Source organism: Chenopodium album, chromosome 1, assembly GCF_948465745.1.
Source record: "Chenopodium album chromosome 1, dcCheAlbu1.1, whole genome shotgun sequence".
NCBI classification, from domain to species: domain Eukaryota; kingdom Viridiplantae; phylum Streptophyta; class Magnoliopsida; order Caryophyllales; family Amaranthaceae; genus Chenopodium; species Chenopodium album.
In genome coordinates, this window is record NC_137834.1 from 73,018,117 (window position 1) to 73,037,048 (window position 18,932).

Below are 18,932 nucleotides of genomic sequence, written 5' to 3' on the forward strand. Positions count from 1 at the left end.
ACATATCTTCTACCAAATAAAATAAAAAATAAACACTTAAAAAAAAAAAAGACCCCAAACAAAATAAAACCAACTTCCTAAAAGTTTATCCTTCTTGAGTCAAATGATATGATCATGGTAGAACAATAAACAATCTTAATTCAAAATTAGATATAGTGATTGATCCAGTCCATTGTACGAACAATGAAATTTCAGATATTTTATCTTTTGGATCATGTGTTAGAGTTTGATAAGAGTAATCTTGATATTAGCTAATTAATAAGTATCATGAGACATCTGCTTTGTTTTATATATGTATCTTCCTCAAAGTATAGTCTTGGTTTGATAAGGATTACTTTTTAATGATATTAGTATCAACTTTTTTTGACATTGTTTATTCTAAACGATTATAGCAATTGAGCATAGTTGTATTATTAATTCTAATTCAATAATTAGTTCTATAATAAGCTTATAGCTCTTGATTTACCTTCTTTTGGGAAGGTCGACAACCCCTTCTTGCTTAACGGAATGTGTGCAATGTCTGTAGCAAAAAATCAGAAATAATATCAAACACGTTACTGTAGAAATCATCAAAATATGTAGTTAAAAATGACAAATCTTTTAATTTCTTCTACAAAAATATTAGATAGTTTACGGCAATACCTTGTCACAAATTTTGGAAAACCTCCTTGTATACTACATTAGTAGTAGTACAAACAGTCTGACCTCTCTCGTCACAAATAAAAATCAAGTGTATGATAAAAGGAATTTATTTTCATTTAATTAAGAAAATAAAGAATAGAAGAGATGCATACTTATGTTTGCGAAACAGAGGTAATACGTATTTTCATAAAATGGATAAGTTATGATTTCGTAAGATGCCTATCTATTTATAGTAAAAATTAATTGATTTAAATTTTAAATTATGATGTTGATAAAATTATGATGTTGATAAAATTAATTGATTTAAGTTTTAAATTTTAAATTATGATGTTGATAACTATACTCAATCTGATAAGATTAGTACCTGTGCTCAGGATAAAGAATATCATGTACACCTCAATTTTAGGAAAAGTAGCTTATTATTATAGATTAAGTTTTTTTTTTTTATTTTTTTTTTATTATTTTTACGTATAAAAATAATAATGATAATTAATGTGTATCAAGATAGAGAACATCACATACCCCTCAATTTTAGGAAAAGTAGTTTATTATTAATAATCTGTATCAAGAGTTATCAAGTGATAATAATTTTTTTTTATTATTATATAATATTTTCATAGCATGCAAGACAGTTTTGGGCGGGAAAACTTTTTATAATAAGTTGCCACGTGTCCAGGTTTGGGGAAAAATGACGTCAGCGGCTTCTACTTTAGTTATAGTTATAGATTTGATATTATTGTTAAATATATTGTACATATTTAGTCAAAGGAGATAATTACTCATAATTACCCTCCTAATTGTTAGCTATTGTTATACATATATTTGCTAGTTTGTTCTCCTAGTTTGTAGCCTAGGATAATGCTAACCCTTTGTATATATAATATACTCTGTGAAAAGCAATAACAAAGCTAAGGAAAATATTCCCTCATCTTTCCATTATCCTAATATATAACAACAAAGTCATATAATCCTAAATGTTTAGGGTCAAGGGAAAAAAAACAGAATAATCATGAATAAATGAGACATAGTAGACGAAAATAGTTCAATGAGGATATAAAATATAACTGCTGCCTAACTTTAGTAATAGAATAAGCAAATCAATTTGGTACAAACTCATATCCACGATAATTATGGCAACACATAATAGCAGTAAAAATAAACAAAGCATGGTGAACAAAAGCGTAGTAGGCTCACTATTCAGGGCCGTTTCTGAGATTTTGGTGGTCTAAGGGCAAATAATAAAATGGGGTCCTTATAAGTTAATGCTTAAATTTATTAATTAATTGGAATAAAATAATTCGGGTATGCGATAAAATTTTTGCAATACTTTTTTAGATACAATACTATTTTTTTAATACAATAATAATACTTGTATATACAAATCATATACTTCGTATTACGCAACACTTTGTAAAGTACGGTACGGAGTATTATTTTACAAGTAAATTAAAACGTTTATACGAAAAAAAAAAAAAAAACATTCTTTTAACCAACAATATCACAATCTAATACGGAGTACTAATTAATTTATTAATTATTATTATTGTTAATCTATTTATCGATCTTATACAAGTATCACTTAATCAATTTATCTTCATCTAAGAAATTTTTTTCAATTTTAGATTTTAAAAAATGAGTTACTGGACATTAGTAAAAACAAAAAATTTGACGAAGTTAAAAAAAAAAAAAAAAAAAAAAAAAAACTTTCTGAATGATTGAATAAAGTAGTATATTAAAACTACTACGTAATTGACAAACTAGGAGTATATCTAACAATTAGATAATTCATATGATTTCATTTAAAGACTAAAACTAAATATTTAGGATACTTTCATGTAAATTTAATAATTCAATGCCTTAATTTTGGGAAAAATCAATGAACAACATTTGAAACAAAAAAATTAAATTAAACTAAAGAGCTTTTCAATGATTTAGGATAATTTGTCCCGTTGAAACCTATTGAGATTTGAAGCTAGAGAAGAACGTTTATAGGATTCATTTTTTTGGCAATTATAATTGGGAAAGAAGATGAAAAATTAGAAATATAAAAGTAATGATGGAGAATTGGAGATAAATAATTTCATAGAAGAGGGAAGGTTATACAATTTTTTTTTTTTGGAAATTCAATATTATACGGATGAAATTGACATAAAGGGGAATGTTGGAAAGTTGGAATATTAAACTTCCAAAATTGAAGGTGATTATTTCTAGGAGAAGATTTACTGTAGACAGAAGTTTCAAGAAGTAGGTTTAATGATACATTTATGTGATTAGCGTGTTACAGTACATAATTTATTTTGTTCCTGGGCTTGCATTAAAAAAATCTGGGCTTCAAATTTTGGGGCCCTGGGCGGCTGCCCTGGGTCAGATACGGCTCTGTCACTATTGGAATGAAAAGCAAATCAAAACAAAAAATCACAATATACAAAACAAACTACTATACTTTATTAAAAAAAATCTCCATAAGCCAACAGCAAACTCAAAGTTGATAGAAGTTTCATAACTTTTGCCTAGAAAATTGACAAATCTATAATTTTATTGTATGCGTACCTCTTGTTCTTATGAATCAATAATACCGCATACATTCAGATTCAAGAGCAATGGTGTTGATAACGTGTTATGAAATTAAAGAGAAAGATGAGAAAATAAGGAAGAGAATAAATCTATATTCTTCATACTAATGATATGGGAGTACATGTGTATATATAGGGGTGAGCGTAGCAGGGTACCCTGTAAAAATATCAGGACCCGGAACCGGAACCGGAACCTGTTGCAACAGGTTCCTAAAAATAGGAACCGGAACCTGTTGCAACAGGTTCCTAAGAATTGAGAACCGGAACTGGAACCTGCAGGTTCCGGTTCCTAAACAGGGTACCCTGTCTGTCAAAGTAAGTTTAATAGTTACTTGATAAATTGTGACAATTTTTTTTTTTTTTAAAATAGATGATCACAATAAAAGCTTACAACTTAAGTATAGTACTTCAAATATAACAAACCAACACTAATTGTCTAGAATTTTTAATACCATATAGGTACCGGATTCATGTACCCTATAGGGAACCTGTACTAACAGGGTACCCTACAGGTTCTAGATCCAAAATTTTATTACCCGAAACCGGAACCTGTTGCAACAGGTTCCTAATTTTATTACCCAGAACCGGAACCTGATCAACAGGTTCCGGGTTTGGAACCTGCGGTTCCGAACAGGTTCCGGTTCCATATCAGGGTACCCTGAATTTTTGCTCACCCCTATATATATACATGTGATACAATTAGGGTTTCCTTGTAGAATAATAAACCTATGTATATATAGAATATCCTAGAACTATCAGAAGGGTATAATGGGCATCCACTAAATACATATATTATATAACAAGAAGATATTTTTCAATTTTTTTTTATCTATTTTTCCTTTTTTGGTAGTATATTCTAAGGTTGAAAATGATGTTCTTAATATTTTGATGAATGTTCTTTTATCATTTTTTCAATGTTCTTTAAGGTATATAAATTAAGCATGTTTTTTCTTTATACTTGAATAATACGTTTTTAAATTTTGAATTTTGAATTTTTGAAATTTAAAAATGAAATTTTTAAGGGTAAAAATAATTTTAGATAGACTAAATCTTGAAATTTGAATATTTTGAAATGATTTGAATTTAAATTTTTGGAAAACTCAGTTAGTAATTATCTTTTCTATTTTTTAATACCGTTTATCAGAAATTACTGTGTTCATATTTCAATGATATGTTCTTTTATAAATTCATAATGTTCTATTTAATTATATAATATGTCATTATGTTTTAATCCGGGTGTACCATGCGCATGGTGCACCCGGGTGTACGAACCACTAATTAGTATGAGTTGTGTATATATATCTACAAGATCGATACATGTCTAACATGACACGACTTTTGTTATTTACTCGTTACAGACACAACCCACTTAAACATAAGACAATGAGGAATTTTAAAGGGAGGAATGTTAGGCATTTAGAAATGCATAACAAAGGGTATTCATGTAATTATGCATATGTACAAACGAATAAATATTCTGATATCATTGGATGATCAAATGGTACCATTGAATATACAGTGATACTATATGTGCACATAATGGTATTATATATGAATTCAGTTGTACTAAATTTATGCGTAAATCGTACCACCGAGGATTCAATGGTACTATATTAACTTTTAATGCAACAATCAGCATGTGGTCCCCCATCACGTGATACAATCCGACCAAAAAATAGGTGTGGTCTACCTACATGCCTCTCTCTTCCTATCTCTCTCCTCTTTTCTCTCTCTACCATGTGTTTTTATAATATTTTAATCAATGTTATTGTAATCCCCCATATTTTCAACTTAATTATAATTTATTTATATATTATTCTTACAAATATTTTTATGTCAATTTCATTGAATAAATTATTTTTATGAAAAGAATTAAGTAAACTAATATGTTTTTGACTAATTTACAAACAATTTTAACTTAATAGCCCAAAACCTCAAATTTTACTCCTAATCTAATTAGGAAACCCAAGACCCAAATAAAACCCTCAAAAACCCTCACACTTTTCCTCTCTCTCACGTAAAAAAAAAAAAAACAAAGCTTTCACTCTCCTTCTTCTCCCTGCATTCACGAACAGCAACACAAAAAAAAAAACAAAAAACAAAAAAAGTATTTCAAGCTCTGCTGCCGCCTCCCTGCCGCACAGCCACCACCGCCAGCCACACCTCCGGCCACCACCGTCGGCCAGCCGCGCCTCCCCCTGCAGTTCGCCCCTTCTTCTTCCCTTTTCTTTACTTTTTTTTTTATTTTATTAAATTAATTTAAAGTTGTAATCTTTGTTTAATTTTTATTCTAAATGATTTTTATTATGGTTTGATATTATACTTGGGTTGTAAAAGATTATGAATTTATGAGTTTTGACATGTTTAATTTATTATAGAAAATTTCAGATTTGTTTAATTAAGAAAATAAGGGTTTAAACATTGATTTTTCATGTTTTAGGGCTTGAAAACGTGTTAATCAAGTTATCTAATCATACTATGTTTAAATTACGTTAAAGTATAATTATTTTAATCATATATAAATTTTCAGATTTATTTAAGTTTCAATTTTTATGAACAAGTTGTGTTAATTTCATATTTTTATGCTTCTAGTCTTATAAAATAATCATTGTGGGTATTTTATGATTAAAAAGCTTTGAACTTTAAATTCTAATCTCAAGAATAAATTTTCAGATTTTATACTTTTATTTTGAAGCCTCTAATTGCATTGAATTGGTATATTTTTGGGTTTTTAACACACTAACTTGTTATATAATGATTATTTCAAGTAATTATGCTTATGGGGTTATTTTATATACTTAAAATAAATTTCCAGATTTATTTACTTACTTTAAAGTTGCTGTAATTTGATATAAAACACTATGTTTTCATAATTCTAACATATAAACTTAAAGTTGGGATGTTATATTATTAACTTTGATTATTGGGGACAATTTAAAGGCTTTATTTTGATGATTTAAGAGGTTTTAAAGTAGTTTAGTATTGCTGTAAATTTATTTGCTTTGGTATTGATTTATTTCTAATTGTTTGGTTTAGGAGAGGACTTTGTAGAAGGCGACTTCTAGTTTTAAAGTGGCCAACCGGATTGTTTACACAAGGTACGTACAAGTTACGAAACCTTGCTTGTAGGTGCATGTTTAAGGACGGATCGAGAACTTAGTATCATGTATAAGATTTACTGGGTTAAATTGTCTGGTTATACATTGTGAATTTCAAATGATGTGCACTAGTTTATAATGCAACTATTATTTGTGCTCTAATTATGCAAGGTGCGCTTAAAGGCAAAGGTATGTGATTGGTGTAAAGATTAAATTATTACTCATTCATGATTATGCAAACAGGATGAGTAAAGGAGAAATTCAAGTCTTGTAAGACGAGGTTAAGGTTTTGGGGTGCCTTATGCACTCAAGGGTGTTTATACACCGAGGTAGTAAAGGAATAATTAATAAATGTTGTCTGTCACTAATAAATCAAGAATTTAAATTGAGAATTTACCATGTTTGATTAAATTGTGTTTGGAATGTTTGTATTGTAATGTATATGAGTCGTCACCAAGTCTAAACCTGTAAATCACGTAAAGTGCAAGATGGATGAGTAATAAAACTCTGGAATGGTGCACATCTGGAGTATTGACAATCAGCGGTTGGGGTACATGGGGTATTAGCCGTGTACTATTATCGAGGCCATCTGATCTACGAGTCTCCTATTTCAAATATTATTTTTCTAAAACTAGGAGTTAGGTGAGATCTCATACTAACTACGGTCACGGAGTCGCGCCCGTGGTCGTTGGATGTTTATTGATGTTTCCAAAAGGAGGCATGGTGTAGACACCCATTTGTGTCTCCCCAAAACCAAACCCAGTAATGAGTACTTTTCACGTCGAATCATAATCGAATGAAACGAAAGTGTGGAAAGTCTAGTGTTGCGGAAAGTTTTTATCTCTTTTCTCTTCTCTCTGTTTTTGAAAACTTTATTTTAAGAAAACAGCCAATCCAGTTTGGTTGGTCCATGATATGGGTCCAATAGTGGTGTGGTTGGATGGGGCTTGCAAAGACCTTTCCAACGATATATTATAAGCCCAATTCCGATGAATATTGAGGAAGTTATGGCCAATTTACCAAACTGGGCCCGGTTTGAGCTTTATGTACGGCCCAATGATCTAGAGGAGGGCCTAATATGATTTATCATTCCTAATGCAATTAGGAATGGTTTTAGTCTTCTAGATTCTTCTAGAAGGTTCTTTTTCATTCCTAATTCAATTAGCATTGATAAGTTGACTTTTGTTGACTTTTCAGAGTTTTAATCAAAATCAAATAGCATTTTCGAAGAAATTATATTCTTTTATTCTCCAGTACGATAAACTTATTGGATTTTCGAAAACGCGTTGGAATCAAGCTTGGCGTCTGACCCCAGGCCTTGGCGCCTGGCGCTAGTGCTAGTGCCTGGCGCCAGCTAGCCAGGGTTGGCGCCAGCTCTGTTTCCTGAGCGTCAGACTCTGTTTTGTTAATTTATCTTTTTTGGCTGATTTTCTCTATAAATATCGTATTTAAAACTCCGTTTTGATGCATCAAGATTCATCAATTCTCACTATTCATCAACATTCATTAGCATTCTTCAATCTTTCAATTCTTTATTTCTTTTTCTAAACTTGGTTTTCTCATACAAAATTCCGCATTCGCAAGATCTAGAAACACCTAGCCATATTCGAAGTTGCCTTCGCCCTAGACGTGAAAGGTTTTAATTTCTGAGGGTTTGGTCCCAAATCTCTCTTTCCTTTATTTAATTTAATTGTTTTGATTATTATTTTCCTTGAAGTTACTAACGTGGGTATTTTGTTATTAGAAAGAGGTACGAGGCATCAAAGTAAGTTCTTTAATGGTTTTTATTGATATTATGATGTAGAAATCATGTTTATATTGTTATTATGATATTCCTAGTATCATGTCTAGGGCAATTCTAATATTGAATATGATTGTTATGATGCTTCCTATATTCTTCCTAATATTTATGATTGTTAGTATCATGTTAGGGCTAAAGATTTGATTTTTATTGCTTAGTGACATGCTAGGGTTTGTTATTAATCTTGTTAGTATCATGCCTAGGATCTTGCTATTATTATTATGCTTTAACATGATTATGATTACAATTGTTATAATTTATGATGATTATTAATATTATTGTTATTATTCTGATGATGATTATTATTATTATAATTATTATTCATGATTATTGATTATTTATTTTGTTGCTTGATATTTATTGCTTGATCACACCTTCTATGCATGCTTAAAGGGAATTGGTACTTGTAATCACGCTTAATAAGATGATTAATAATCTTGTTTAGGGTTAATGTGATTATAATTCAAGTGATCGCCAATAATAGTTTTATGTGTGCATTATATTCAACCAACATAGATAAACAGGGTTAGGGGTAATCCTATTGATTGCATGTTAATTAAAAAGCGCACATGAATATGATCAGAATAAAGTAGAGGCCTATTATTAGGGCAGGTTCAATCTATTTTAGGTTGGATTTGTACCTTCATCCCCGAACCCTTATTTGGTTCTAGACCTTATGGAGTTGACGATCTCTTGGATCGTTAAGGGGTGTAACCTTCACCTCGTGAACGGTTTACAAGTTCCTAAAACTTGTTGGCGACTCTTTTGCTCTATCTTCTTCCCTTTTGGACGCCACTGTACTTTAGTGTATGATCACAGTGGGGTTCAAGCTAGTGGGATTTAAGGCTTGAAAATATTCCCTACACATGGGGTTTTTCTTTTATTGATGTTCCAAATGGGACATGGGTTGGACAACCTTGTCTATTGCTAAATCCAATGAAATAAATAAATGAATCAGTTAATATCAATTAGTGAGGTCTTAATAAATTTGATAATTGAGTCATGAGTTGAGTCTGTACTTAATGATGCTTGTGCTTGATTATTAGTAGCATGTTAGGTATTTTCTTAATTTATTTTGCAGCTTGTATGTACTCAGCTTTGCTTATTGCGTGCTTTTGTGTGTGTCTTTCTTTGGTCATGGTCTTCGCCTTTCAATGACCCTGTGACGATTCAATTTTTACACTTGTAATATTGGGGAGCAGAATAACCACATGTTCTTACACATGCAGCATTCATCAGGGTTGTGGGATCTTGTGTAAAGAGTTGGTTGTTTGCATTTTATTTCTTTTGCAAGTTTGAATTTATTTTATTCGATTTTATTTGACACTAATTCTTTTGGGTTTGAATTTATTCGAACACTGGATTTAATCACTTACTACTTTTATTGGGTTTTGAATAAGGGCCTTAATGGTTCCAACTTGTAACACTTATTTTGATTTAATCCTTTTGTTTTGAAGTTTATTCATAATTGTTTTAGTTTTCCGCTGCTAATTTCTGAGATAGCCTTAACGTTTGAACACGTGGCGGTAGCACGCCAGTAATTCTCTTAAAATTGTTCAGGTTATATACAGGTTTCTCATAGGTTTTAAGAGAGAATTATTGGGGTGTTACAAAGTGGTATCAGAGCTTAGGTTAGATTTAATTACCACTAAAGCCAATTAGCTTAGTATGACTTAGGCGCCTATTCAATGATTTAAATTTTGAATTTTAATGACAAAATTTTTATATTCATTTGAAACTAAGTACATTTTAAACCATTTTATTTAAAACAATTTTGAAGTTTATTTTGTCTACTTGGTGAGCTTTAGGTAGAATTAAGAAGGGAATGCATACATATTTCATACATATTTTTTTTTTTGCATTTAATTATCACATGAAGTGTTATTTTCTTATTTATTTAACATGTTATAATTATGTTCTAATTTATTTATTTTTATGATGTGCTTGTGTTATGCTTTTTGAATGATTGTTGCGTTGGGTTAACGTAGAAAAGAGATGAGCGACTCAGTAATCACGTCTGAAAGCATGAATAATGATATTAGGAACAACCCCATTGTTGTGTCTGAGGATGAGAATGATACTCGAAGTGACGATACTCTGGAAAGGTTTGAAAAGATTATGATGCCAACTAATCCAGATGAGGAAGACTACCAGTACTTACATGAGTTTAAAACATCAAAGAATAAGAAGCATAAGATTAAAACCTACCAAAGAATGTTCCATGATTATACTCTTATTGAATTTCTAGATGAGGATGAGCTTGAATGGTTACAACCGCCACCTGAAGATCCAAATGCTGGGGATAGAGCTACTAGAAATCGGAATCCGCTCTACAAGGAAATAATTATTGAAGACTCAGATGACGAAAATGACCTTGATGTTGATGTTAATAATTATAATGAGAAGAAAGATAAGAACATCAATGTGATACCTTGAGGATTATTTTTGTTAGGGTGGAGTTAGCATGAATAAGGCATTTGCCATTGATATTAGTTATTAGAACCTCATTATAGTCTGATTTGGATGATTAATTTTAATAAGTAGCTAGTGCTACAGAGTCTTTATTTGGGATTGATACCTTTATATAAGTTATAATAAGAAGTTGATATTTTATTTTTAAGAGCTTCATTTTACTTTTATTTGTGAGCAAGAGCAAGTTTAATTTTTGTGATCATATACTTCTTGGGGAAAATTTCTTTGTCTATGATCAAACTTAATAAGAGTGTCACGGGATGGGGAAATTATTTTCTTAACTTCATTTAATCCTGCGTATGAATCGTGCTTTTATTGTGTGGTTTTGCTTGGGACAAGGGGGTGCAATCTCAAGGTACCCTTTTGAACCAATTTGTGTGATAAATGTAATATTGTGATTCAATGAATATGTGTGAATAGTATTTGGGTTTCATTTAAAATGGAGTGCATATTTATTTTATTTCAGGCGTAGAGCTAGAATGGCTGAGAACGCTGCCTTAGCTGATGTTATTCGTTTGTTGGCTGAAAATGTGATCCAAAACCGGGGAGACCAAGTCGACCCCCAAGCTGAAATGTTTAAGAAGCTGGCCCAGGTTAGGCCACCAATTTTTAGGGGAGGTGCTGACCCTACTTTCCTAGAAAACTGTATTCGAGAGTTTGACAAGCTGTTCGTGGCACTCAACTGTCCTGAGGGTATGAAAGTGGACCAGGCCGCTATGTACCTTAAGGACGAAGATGATATCTGGTGGAGAGACAATGCTGTGACCGTTAGGGCCAAACCTAACTTTGGGTGGGAAGTGTTTAAGACCTCCTTGAGGGACAAGTTTTACCCCCCGTTCCTGAAGAAACAGAAGGCTCAGGAGTTTATAAGCCTGGCAATGGGAGACATGTCAATCTCTAAGTACTATAATAAGTTTATGACCCTTTCTAGGTTTGCTCCTGAGGTAGTACCAACTGAAGAGCTGAAGGCTCAAAGGTTTGAGCATGGATTGACTGACGAGTGATAGAAGGACCTAGCCGGAAAAGTTTTAAAAAACCCTTGACAAGGTTTATGAGAGAGCTGCCCATCTGTACCATCTGAATACTAAGACTGCTAGTACGAGGGCTAAAGTTGGGGAGAAAAGGAAGGACTTTGGGAAATCTGAGAACCAGAGTAACTTTAAGAGGTCTAGAAATGGGAACTCGTTTGATAGGGGTAACTAGAATGTTAGCAGTTCTTCCAATGCTAACAATGGAGAGAGAACCTACCACTGTAAGAGGTGTAGAAGGAACCACCCTAGGAGAGACTGTGATGGGAATTTGGTGACCTGCCGGTTCTGCAACAAAAGGGGACACAAGGAGTATGAGTGTTACACCAAGTAGAAACAACAGGGAAATGGTGGGAACGGTGGGAACACCCAGCAGGGGCCTAACAATTTCAACAACCAAGGGAATAGGGGAAATGGTCAGAATGGGAAGTTTGGGAATGGTAGCGACAATAACAACAGGTCTGGCAATGGCAACAGTAACAACTCAGGCAACAACAACTCAGGCAACAACAACAATGGTTATCAGGCAAGAAATAACACTCCCGACCGCTTGTCTGTGATGAGCAAGGGAGAAGCTGAGAGGTCCTCGGATGTAGTTACTGGTACTTTTTCTATCCAATCTGTCTCTATCAACACTCTATTTGACTTTGGAGCAGTTTATTCTTTCATTTCTACTTCTATTATGCGCAAATTAAACTTAACTGAATTGAGTCATGTTAATGTGTCAGTCAGTCTGCCTACGGACAAACTTGTTCATTGTAATAAAATATTCAAAGGCTTGCCTTTGAAAATAGGAGAAGTTATCTTTCCATCAGACCTTATTGAGTTAACGTAGGGGACCTAGATGTAATTCTGGGGATGGATTGGCTGAGTTTATACAAGGCTAAGATAGACTGTGAGATGCAGAGGGTGCAATTGAGTGATCCTTTGGGTAAGAAAGTGTCCTATAGACGGTTAGGGGAGCCTAAGGGTTTTGGGATCATTTCTGCTATAAAGGTGAATAAGCTAGTGAATAAGGGATGTCCATTGTACTTTTGCTGTGTTCAAGATTTAAGTATGAGTGAGAGTAGGCGGATGGAGGATGTGCCCATTGTGAATGAGTTTTTAGATGTATTTCCAGAAGAGATTTCGGGAATGCCACCTAAGAGGGAAGTTGAGTTTACCATTGACTTAGTTCCAGGAGCTGCACCTATCTCAAGAGCACCGTACAGAATGGCACCAGCTGAGATGAGTGAACTAAAGGCTCAATTGCAGGAGTTGTTAGACAAGGGTTTCATTAGGCCCAGTGCATCACCTTGGGGAGCACCTGTGCTATTTGTGAAAAAGAAGGATGGAAGTTTGAGGCTATGTATTGATTATAGAGAGTTGAATAATGTGACTGTGAAGAATAAGTACCCTCTACCTAGGATAGATGACTTGTTTAACCAACTGAAGGGGGCAAGTGTGTTTTTGAAGATTGACTTGAGGTCGGGGTACCATCAGTTGAAGGTTGCAGATAAAGACATTCCAAAAACAGCCTTTAGATTTCGGTATGGACATTATGAGTTTACGGTCATGCCTTTTGGGTTAACCAATGCACCAGCCATATTCATGGACTTGATGAACCGAGTGTTTCATGATTACTTGGACAAGTTTGTAGTCGTGTTTATTGATGATATTTTGGTGTATTCGAAGAATGAGGAAGAGCATGCTGACCACTTGAGAACTACCCTTGAAATTCTTAGAAAGAACAAGTTGTATGCTAAATTTTCCAAGTATGAGTTCTGGTTGGAAAAAGTTTCATTTTTGGGGCATTACATTTTGAAGGAGGGTGTATCCGTGGATCCTGTGAAGATCAAGGCGGTGAGTGAGTGGCCTACACCTAAGAATGTGACTGATATTCGTAGTTTCTTGGGGTTAGCTGGATATTATAGAAGGTTTGTTAAGGATTTTTCAAGGATAGCCAGACCCATGACTACTCTTATGAAGAAGCAGACCAAGTTTGAGTGGAACGAGAGTGGTGAATCAACTTTTCAAACCCTTAAAGAGTGATTGACCACTGCACCAATACTGGTATTACCTGATGGGATAGAAGGATTCGAAGTGTATAGTGATGCCTCGAAGCATGGTCTGGGATTTGTCCTACAGCAGAATGGAAGGGTGATCGCATATGCATCGAGACAACTGAAGAAACATGAAGTCAACTACCCTACCCATGAGTTGGAACTTGCAGCTGTTGTATTTGCTTTGAAGATTTGGAGGCACTACCTTTACGGTGTTTCTTGTAAGATCTTCACGGACCATAAAATTCTAAAGTACATCTTCACCCAAGATCACTTGAACATGCGGCAACGTAGATGGCTGGAGTATCTTACAGACTACCATGTCCACATCCAGTATTACGAGGGAAAGGCGAATGTAGTTGCGGATGCCCTTAGCAGGAAGTCGAGTCATAATGTCAATGTTTTGATTGTGGCCAATGAGTTGTGTGGAGATATGAGGAGATTGAACCTTGAGGTTATCAACCAAGGAGAGTTAGAGGGATTACTAAGTGCTTTAACCATCCAACCTTCCATATTTGAGGATATTAAAGAAAAGCAACTGGAGGATGAGTCGTTTCAGAAGATTAGGGATCGTGTGACTAGTAGTGGGGAGACTGAATTCAAGATTCATGAGGATGGGATCTTGAGAAACAAGGAGAGATGGTGTATACCACAGAAGTGTGAGGATATTAAAAGGAAAATCATGGAGGAGTGCCATAATACACCATATTCAGTTCACCTTGGGGGTGATAAGTTGTATAAGGACTTGAAGGAGTTCTATTGGTGGCCGAATATGAAGAGGGAAGTGGCTGAGTTTGTATCCAAGTGTCTGACATGCCAGAAGGTGAAGATAGACCACAAAAGACCCATGGGAAAGGTACAACCATTAGAAATACCAAGTTGGAAGTGGGATTCCATATCCATGGACTTTGTGACAGGCTTACCAAAGACTCGTACTGGGAATGACACGATTTGGGTGATTGTAGACAGACTTACTAAGTCAGCGATGTTTATTCCCATCAAAGAGACCTGGAAAAAGAAGCAGCTGGCAAGTGTCTATGTGAAGAATGTAGTTCGGTTGCACGGAGTTCCCAAGGACATAGTGTATGATAGAGACTCTAGGTTTCTATCAAAGTTTTGGCAAAAAGTGCAAGAGAACCTTGGAACAGCATTGAAGATGAGTACTGCCTTTCACCCTGCAACTGATGGTAAGACTGGGAGAACAAACCAAACCATGGAGGACATGTTACGAGCTTGTGCTTTAGATTTCCAAGGAAATTGGGAAGATCACCTTCCTTTGATCGAATTCTCCTACAATAACAGTTACCATGCAAGCATCAAGATGGCACCATTTGATGCATTGTATGGAAGGAAGTGCAGAAGCCCAGTTTGCTGGAACGATTACAGTGAACTGGTTACTTTGGGTACAGATTTCATTGAGGATATGGTGAGCAAGGTGAGACTAATCTAGTCGCGTATCAAGGCAGCACAAGATAGACAGAAGAGTTATGCCGACTTGAAGAGGAGAGATGATGAGTTTAGTGATGGGGACAAAGTCTTTATAAAGGTTTCTCCAACAAAAGGTGTGATACGATTCGGCAAGAAAGGGAAGCTTAGTGCAATATATTGGGTCCGTATGAAATTTTCCAACGTGTGGGGAAAGTGGCTTACAAATTGGCTTTGCCAATGGAGTTCGAGAAAATGCATGATGTGTTCCACATTTGCCAATTGAAAAAGTATGTGCCTAGTGAAACCCATGTTTTGCAGCCGGAGACTATTCAACTAGATGAGTCTCTAACTTATGAAGAAAGACCAGTCAAGATACTAGACCACAAGGTGCGTAGTACTAGAACCAAAGATGTGAAGATAGTGAAAGTCCTTTGGTCGAACCAGGAGTACGAAGAGGCTACTTGGGAGGCCGAGGAAGAGATGAAAAACAAATATCCCGAGTTGTTTGACGAGGTGAGTTACGAGGGCGTAACTCTTTTCTTTTGAGGGGGGAAGAATGCGATGTAATTTTGCACTGTTACCTCAATTATACCATTTATTGCTTGATTTTGCATGTTTTTTGTTTATCATTATGCATTATTATTGCGTTTACATAGAATAAAAGTATGTAAACTTTGGCCAACTATGAGTTCATTGAGTACAAAGTTTGGTTTGTTGAGTATGCATGTTGAGAAGCAAGCAATTTACAGCAATACAAAACGCATAAGTTTGAATACTTTTGAGGAACTATGAATTTTGGGTAAAGTTTCGAGGGCGAAACTTCTTTTAAGAGGGGTAGATTGTAATCCCCCATATTTTCAACTTAATTATAATTTATTTATATATTATTCTTACAAATATTTTTATGTCAATTTCATTGAATAAATTATTTTTATGAAAAGATTTAAGTAAACTAATATGTTTTTGACTAATTTACAAACAATTTTAACTTAATAGCCCAAAACCTCAAATTTTACTCCTAATCTAATTAGGAAACCCAAGGCCCAAATAAAACCCTCAAAAACCCTCACACTTTTCCTCTCTCTCACGTAAAAAAAAAAAAAGAAAGCTTTCACTCTCCTTCTTCTCCCTGCATTCACGAACAGCAACACAAAAAAAAAAAACAAAAAACAAAAAAAGTATTTCAAGCCCTGCTGCCGCCTCCCTGCCGCACAGCCACCACCGCCAGCCACACCTCCGGCCACCACCGTCGGCCAGCCGCGCCTCCCCCTGCAGTTCGCCCCTTCTTCTTCCCTTTTCTTTACTTTTTTTTTTATTTTATTAAATTAATTTAAAGTTGTAATCTTTGTTTAATTTTTATTCTAAATGATTTTTATTATGGTTTGATATTATACTTGGGTTGTAAAAGATTATGAATTTATGAGTTTTGACATGTTTAATTTATTATAGAAAATTTCAGATTTGTTTAATTAAGAAAATAAGGGTTTAAACATTGATTTTTCATGTTTTAGGGCTTGAAAACGTGTTAATCAAGTTATCTAATCATACTATGTTTAAATTACGTTAAAGTATAATTATTTTAATCATATATAAATTTTCAGATTTATTTAAGTTTCAATTTTTATGAACAAGTTGTGTTAATTTCATATTTTTATGCTTCTAGTCTTATAAAATAATCATTGTGGGTATTTTATGATTAAAAAGCTTTGAACTTTAAATTCTAATCTCAAGAATAAATTTTCAGATTTTATACTTTTATTTTGAAGCCTCTAATTGCATTGAATTGGTATATTTTTGGGTTTTTAACACACTAACTTGTTATATAATGATTATTTCAAGTAATTATGCTTATGGGGTTATTTTATATACTTAAAATAAATTTCCAGATTTATTTACTTACTTTAAAGTTGCTGTAATTTGATATAAAACACTATGTTTTCATAATTCTAACATATAAACTTAAAGTTGGGATGTTATATTATTAACTTTGATTATTGGGGACAATTTAAAGGCTTTATTTTGATGATTTAAGAGGTTTTAAAGTAGTTTAGTATTGCTGTAAATTTATTTGCTTTGGTATTGATTTATTTCTAATTGTTTGGTTTAGGAGAGGACTTTGTAGAAGGCGACTTCTAGTTTTAAAGTGGCCAACCGGATTGTTTACACAAGGTACGTACAAGTTACGAAACCTTGCTTGTAGGTGCATGTTTAAGGACGGATCGAGAACTTAGTATCATGTATAAGATTTACTGGGTTAAATTGTCTGGTTATACATTGTGAATTTCAAATGATGTGCACTAGTTTATAATGCAACTATTATTTGTGCTCTAATTATGCAAGGTGCGCTTAAAGGCAAAGGTATGTGATTGGTGTAAAGATTAAATTATTACTCATTCATGATTATGCAAACAGGATGAGTAAAGGAGAAATTCAAGTCTTGTAAGACGAGGTTAAGGTTTTGGGGTGCCTTATGCACTCAAGGGTGTTTATACACCGAGGTAGTAAAGGAATAATTAATAAATGTTGTCTGTCACTAATAAATCAAGAATTTAAATTGAGAATTTACCATGTTTGATTAAATTGTGTTTGGAATGTTTGTATTGTAATGTATATGAGTCGTCACCAAGTCTAAACCTGTAAATCACGTAAAGTGCAAGATGGATGAGTAATAAAACTCTGGAATGGTGCACATCTGGAGTATTGACAATCAGCGGTTGGGGTACATGGGGTATTAGCCGTGTACTATTATCGAGGCCATCTGATCTACGAGTCTCCTATTTCAAATATTATTTTTCTAAAACTAGGAGTTAGGTGAGATCTCATACTAACTACGGTCACGGAGTCGCGCCCGTGGTCGTTGGATGTTTATTGTTGTTTCCGAAAGGAGGCATGGGGTTTTTCTTTTATTGATGATCCAAATGGGACATGGGTTGGACAACCTTGTCTATTGCTAAATCCAATGAAATAAATAAATGAATCAGTTAATATCAATTAGTGAGGTCTTAATAAATTTGATAATTGAGTCATGAGTTGAGTCTGTACTTAATGATGCTTGTGCTTGATTATTAGTAGCATGTTAGGTATTTTCTTAATTTATTTCGCAGCTTGTATGTACTCAGCTTTGCTGACTGCGTGCTTTTGTGTGTGTTTTTCTTTGGTCATGGTCTTCGCCTTTCAATGACCCTGTGACGATCCAATTTTTACAATTGTAATATTGGGGAGCAGAATAACCACAGGTTCTTACACATGCAGCATTCATCAGGGTTGTGGAATCTTGAGTAGAGAGTTGGTTGTTTGCATTTTATTTCTTTTGCAAGTTTGAATTTATTTTAATTCGATTTTATTTGACTCTAATTCTTTTGGTTTGAATTTATTCGAACACTGGATTTAATCACTTACTACTTTTATTGGGTTTTGAATAAGGGCCTTAATGGTTCCAACTTGTAACACTTATTTTGATTTAATCCTTTTATTTTGAAGTTTATTAATAACTGTTTTAGTTTTCCGCTGCTAATTTCTGAGATAGCCTTAACGTTTGAACACGTGGCGGTAGCACGCCAGTAATTCTCTTGAAATTGTTCAGGTTATATACAGGTTTCTCACAGGTTTTAAGAGAGAATTATTGGGGTGTTACAGTTATGTATTAGTCTTTCCTCCATTTCTAGTTCCTCATAAGACAATACACCCTAACACAACACAGGAACCTACGTGGCCTAATCCACGTCAAACTTTACACATCAACTCAAATCACTCGAACTCCTTATTTGATCAACAAGAATGCCACCCCAACTTTTTCAATGGTAGCCCAAAGGTATTGGATAGTAAAAAATTCAACCTTACAAGCTTAC

The 18,932-nt window shown here is 33.8% G+C and overlaps 1 protein-coding gene across 1 annotated transcript; it reads left to right on the top strand.

Annotated features, from left to right (window-relative positions):
* The first annotated feature begins 11,065 nt into the window (after positions 1-11,065).
* On the top strand, positions 11,066-11,590 carry LOC145635435 (uncharacterized). Its single transcript, XM_081686715.1, has one exon. The coding sequence runs from the start codon at positions 11,066-11,068 to the stop codon at positions 11,588-11,590; it is 525 nt and encodes a 174-aa protein (XP_081542841.1).
* Positions 11,591-18,932: the final 7,342 nt, after the last annotated feature.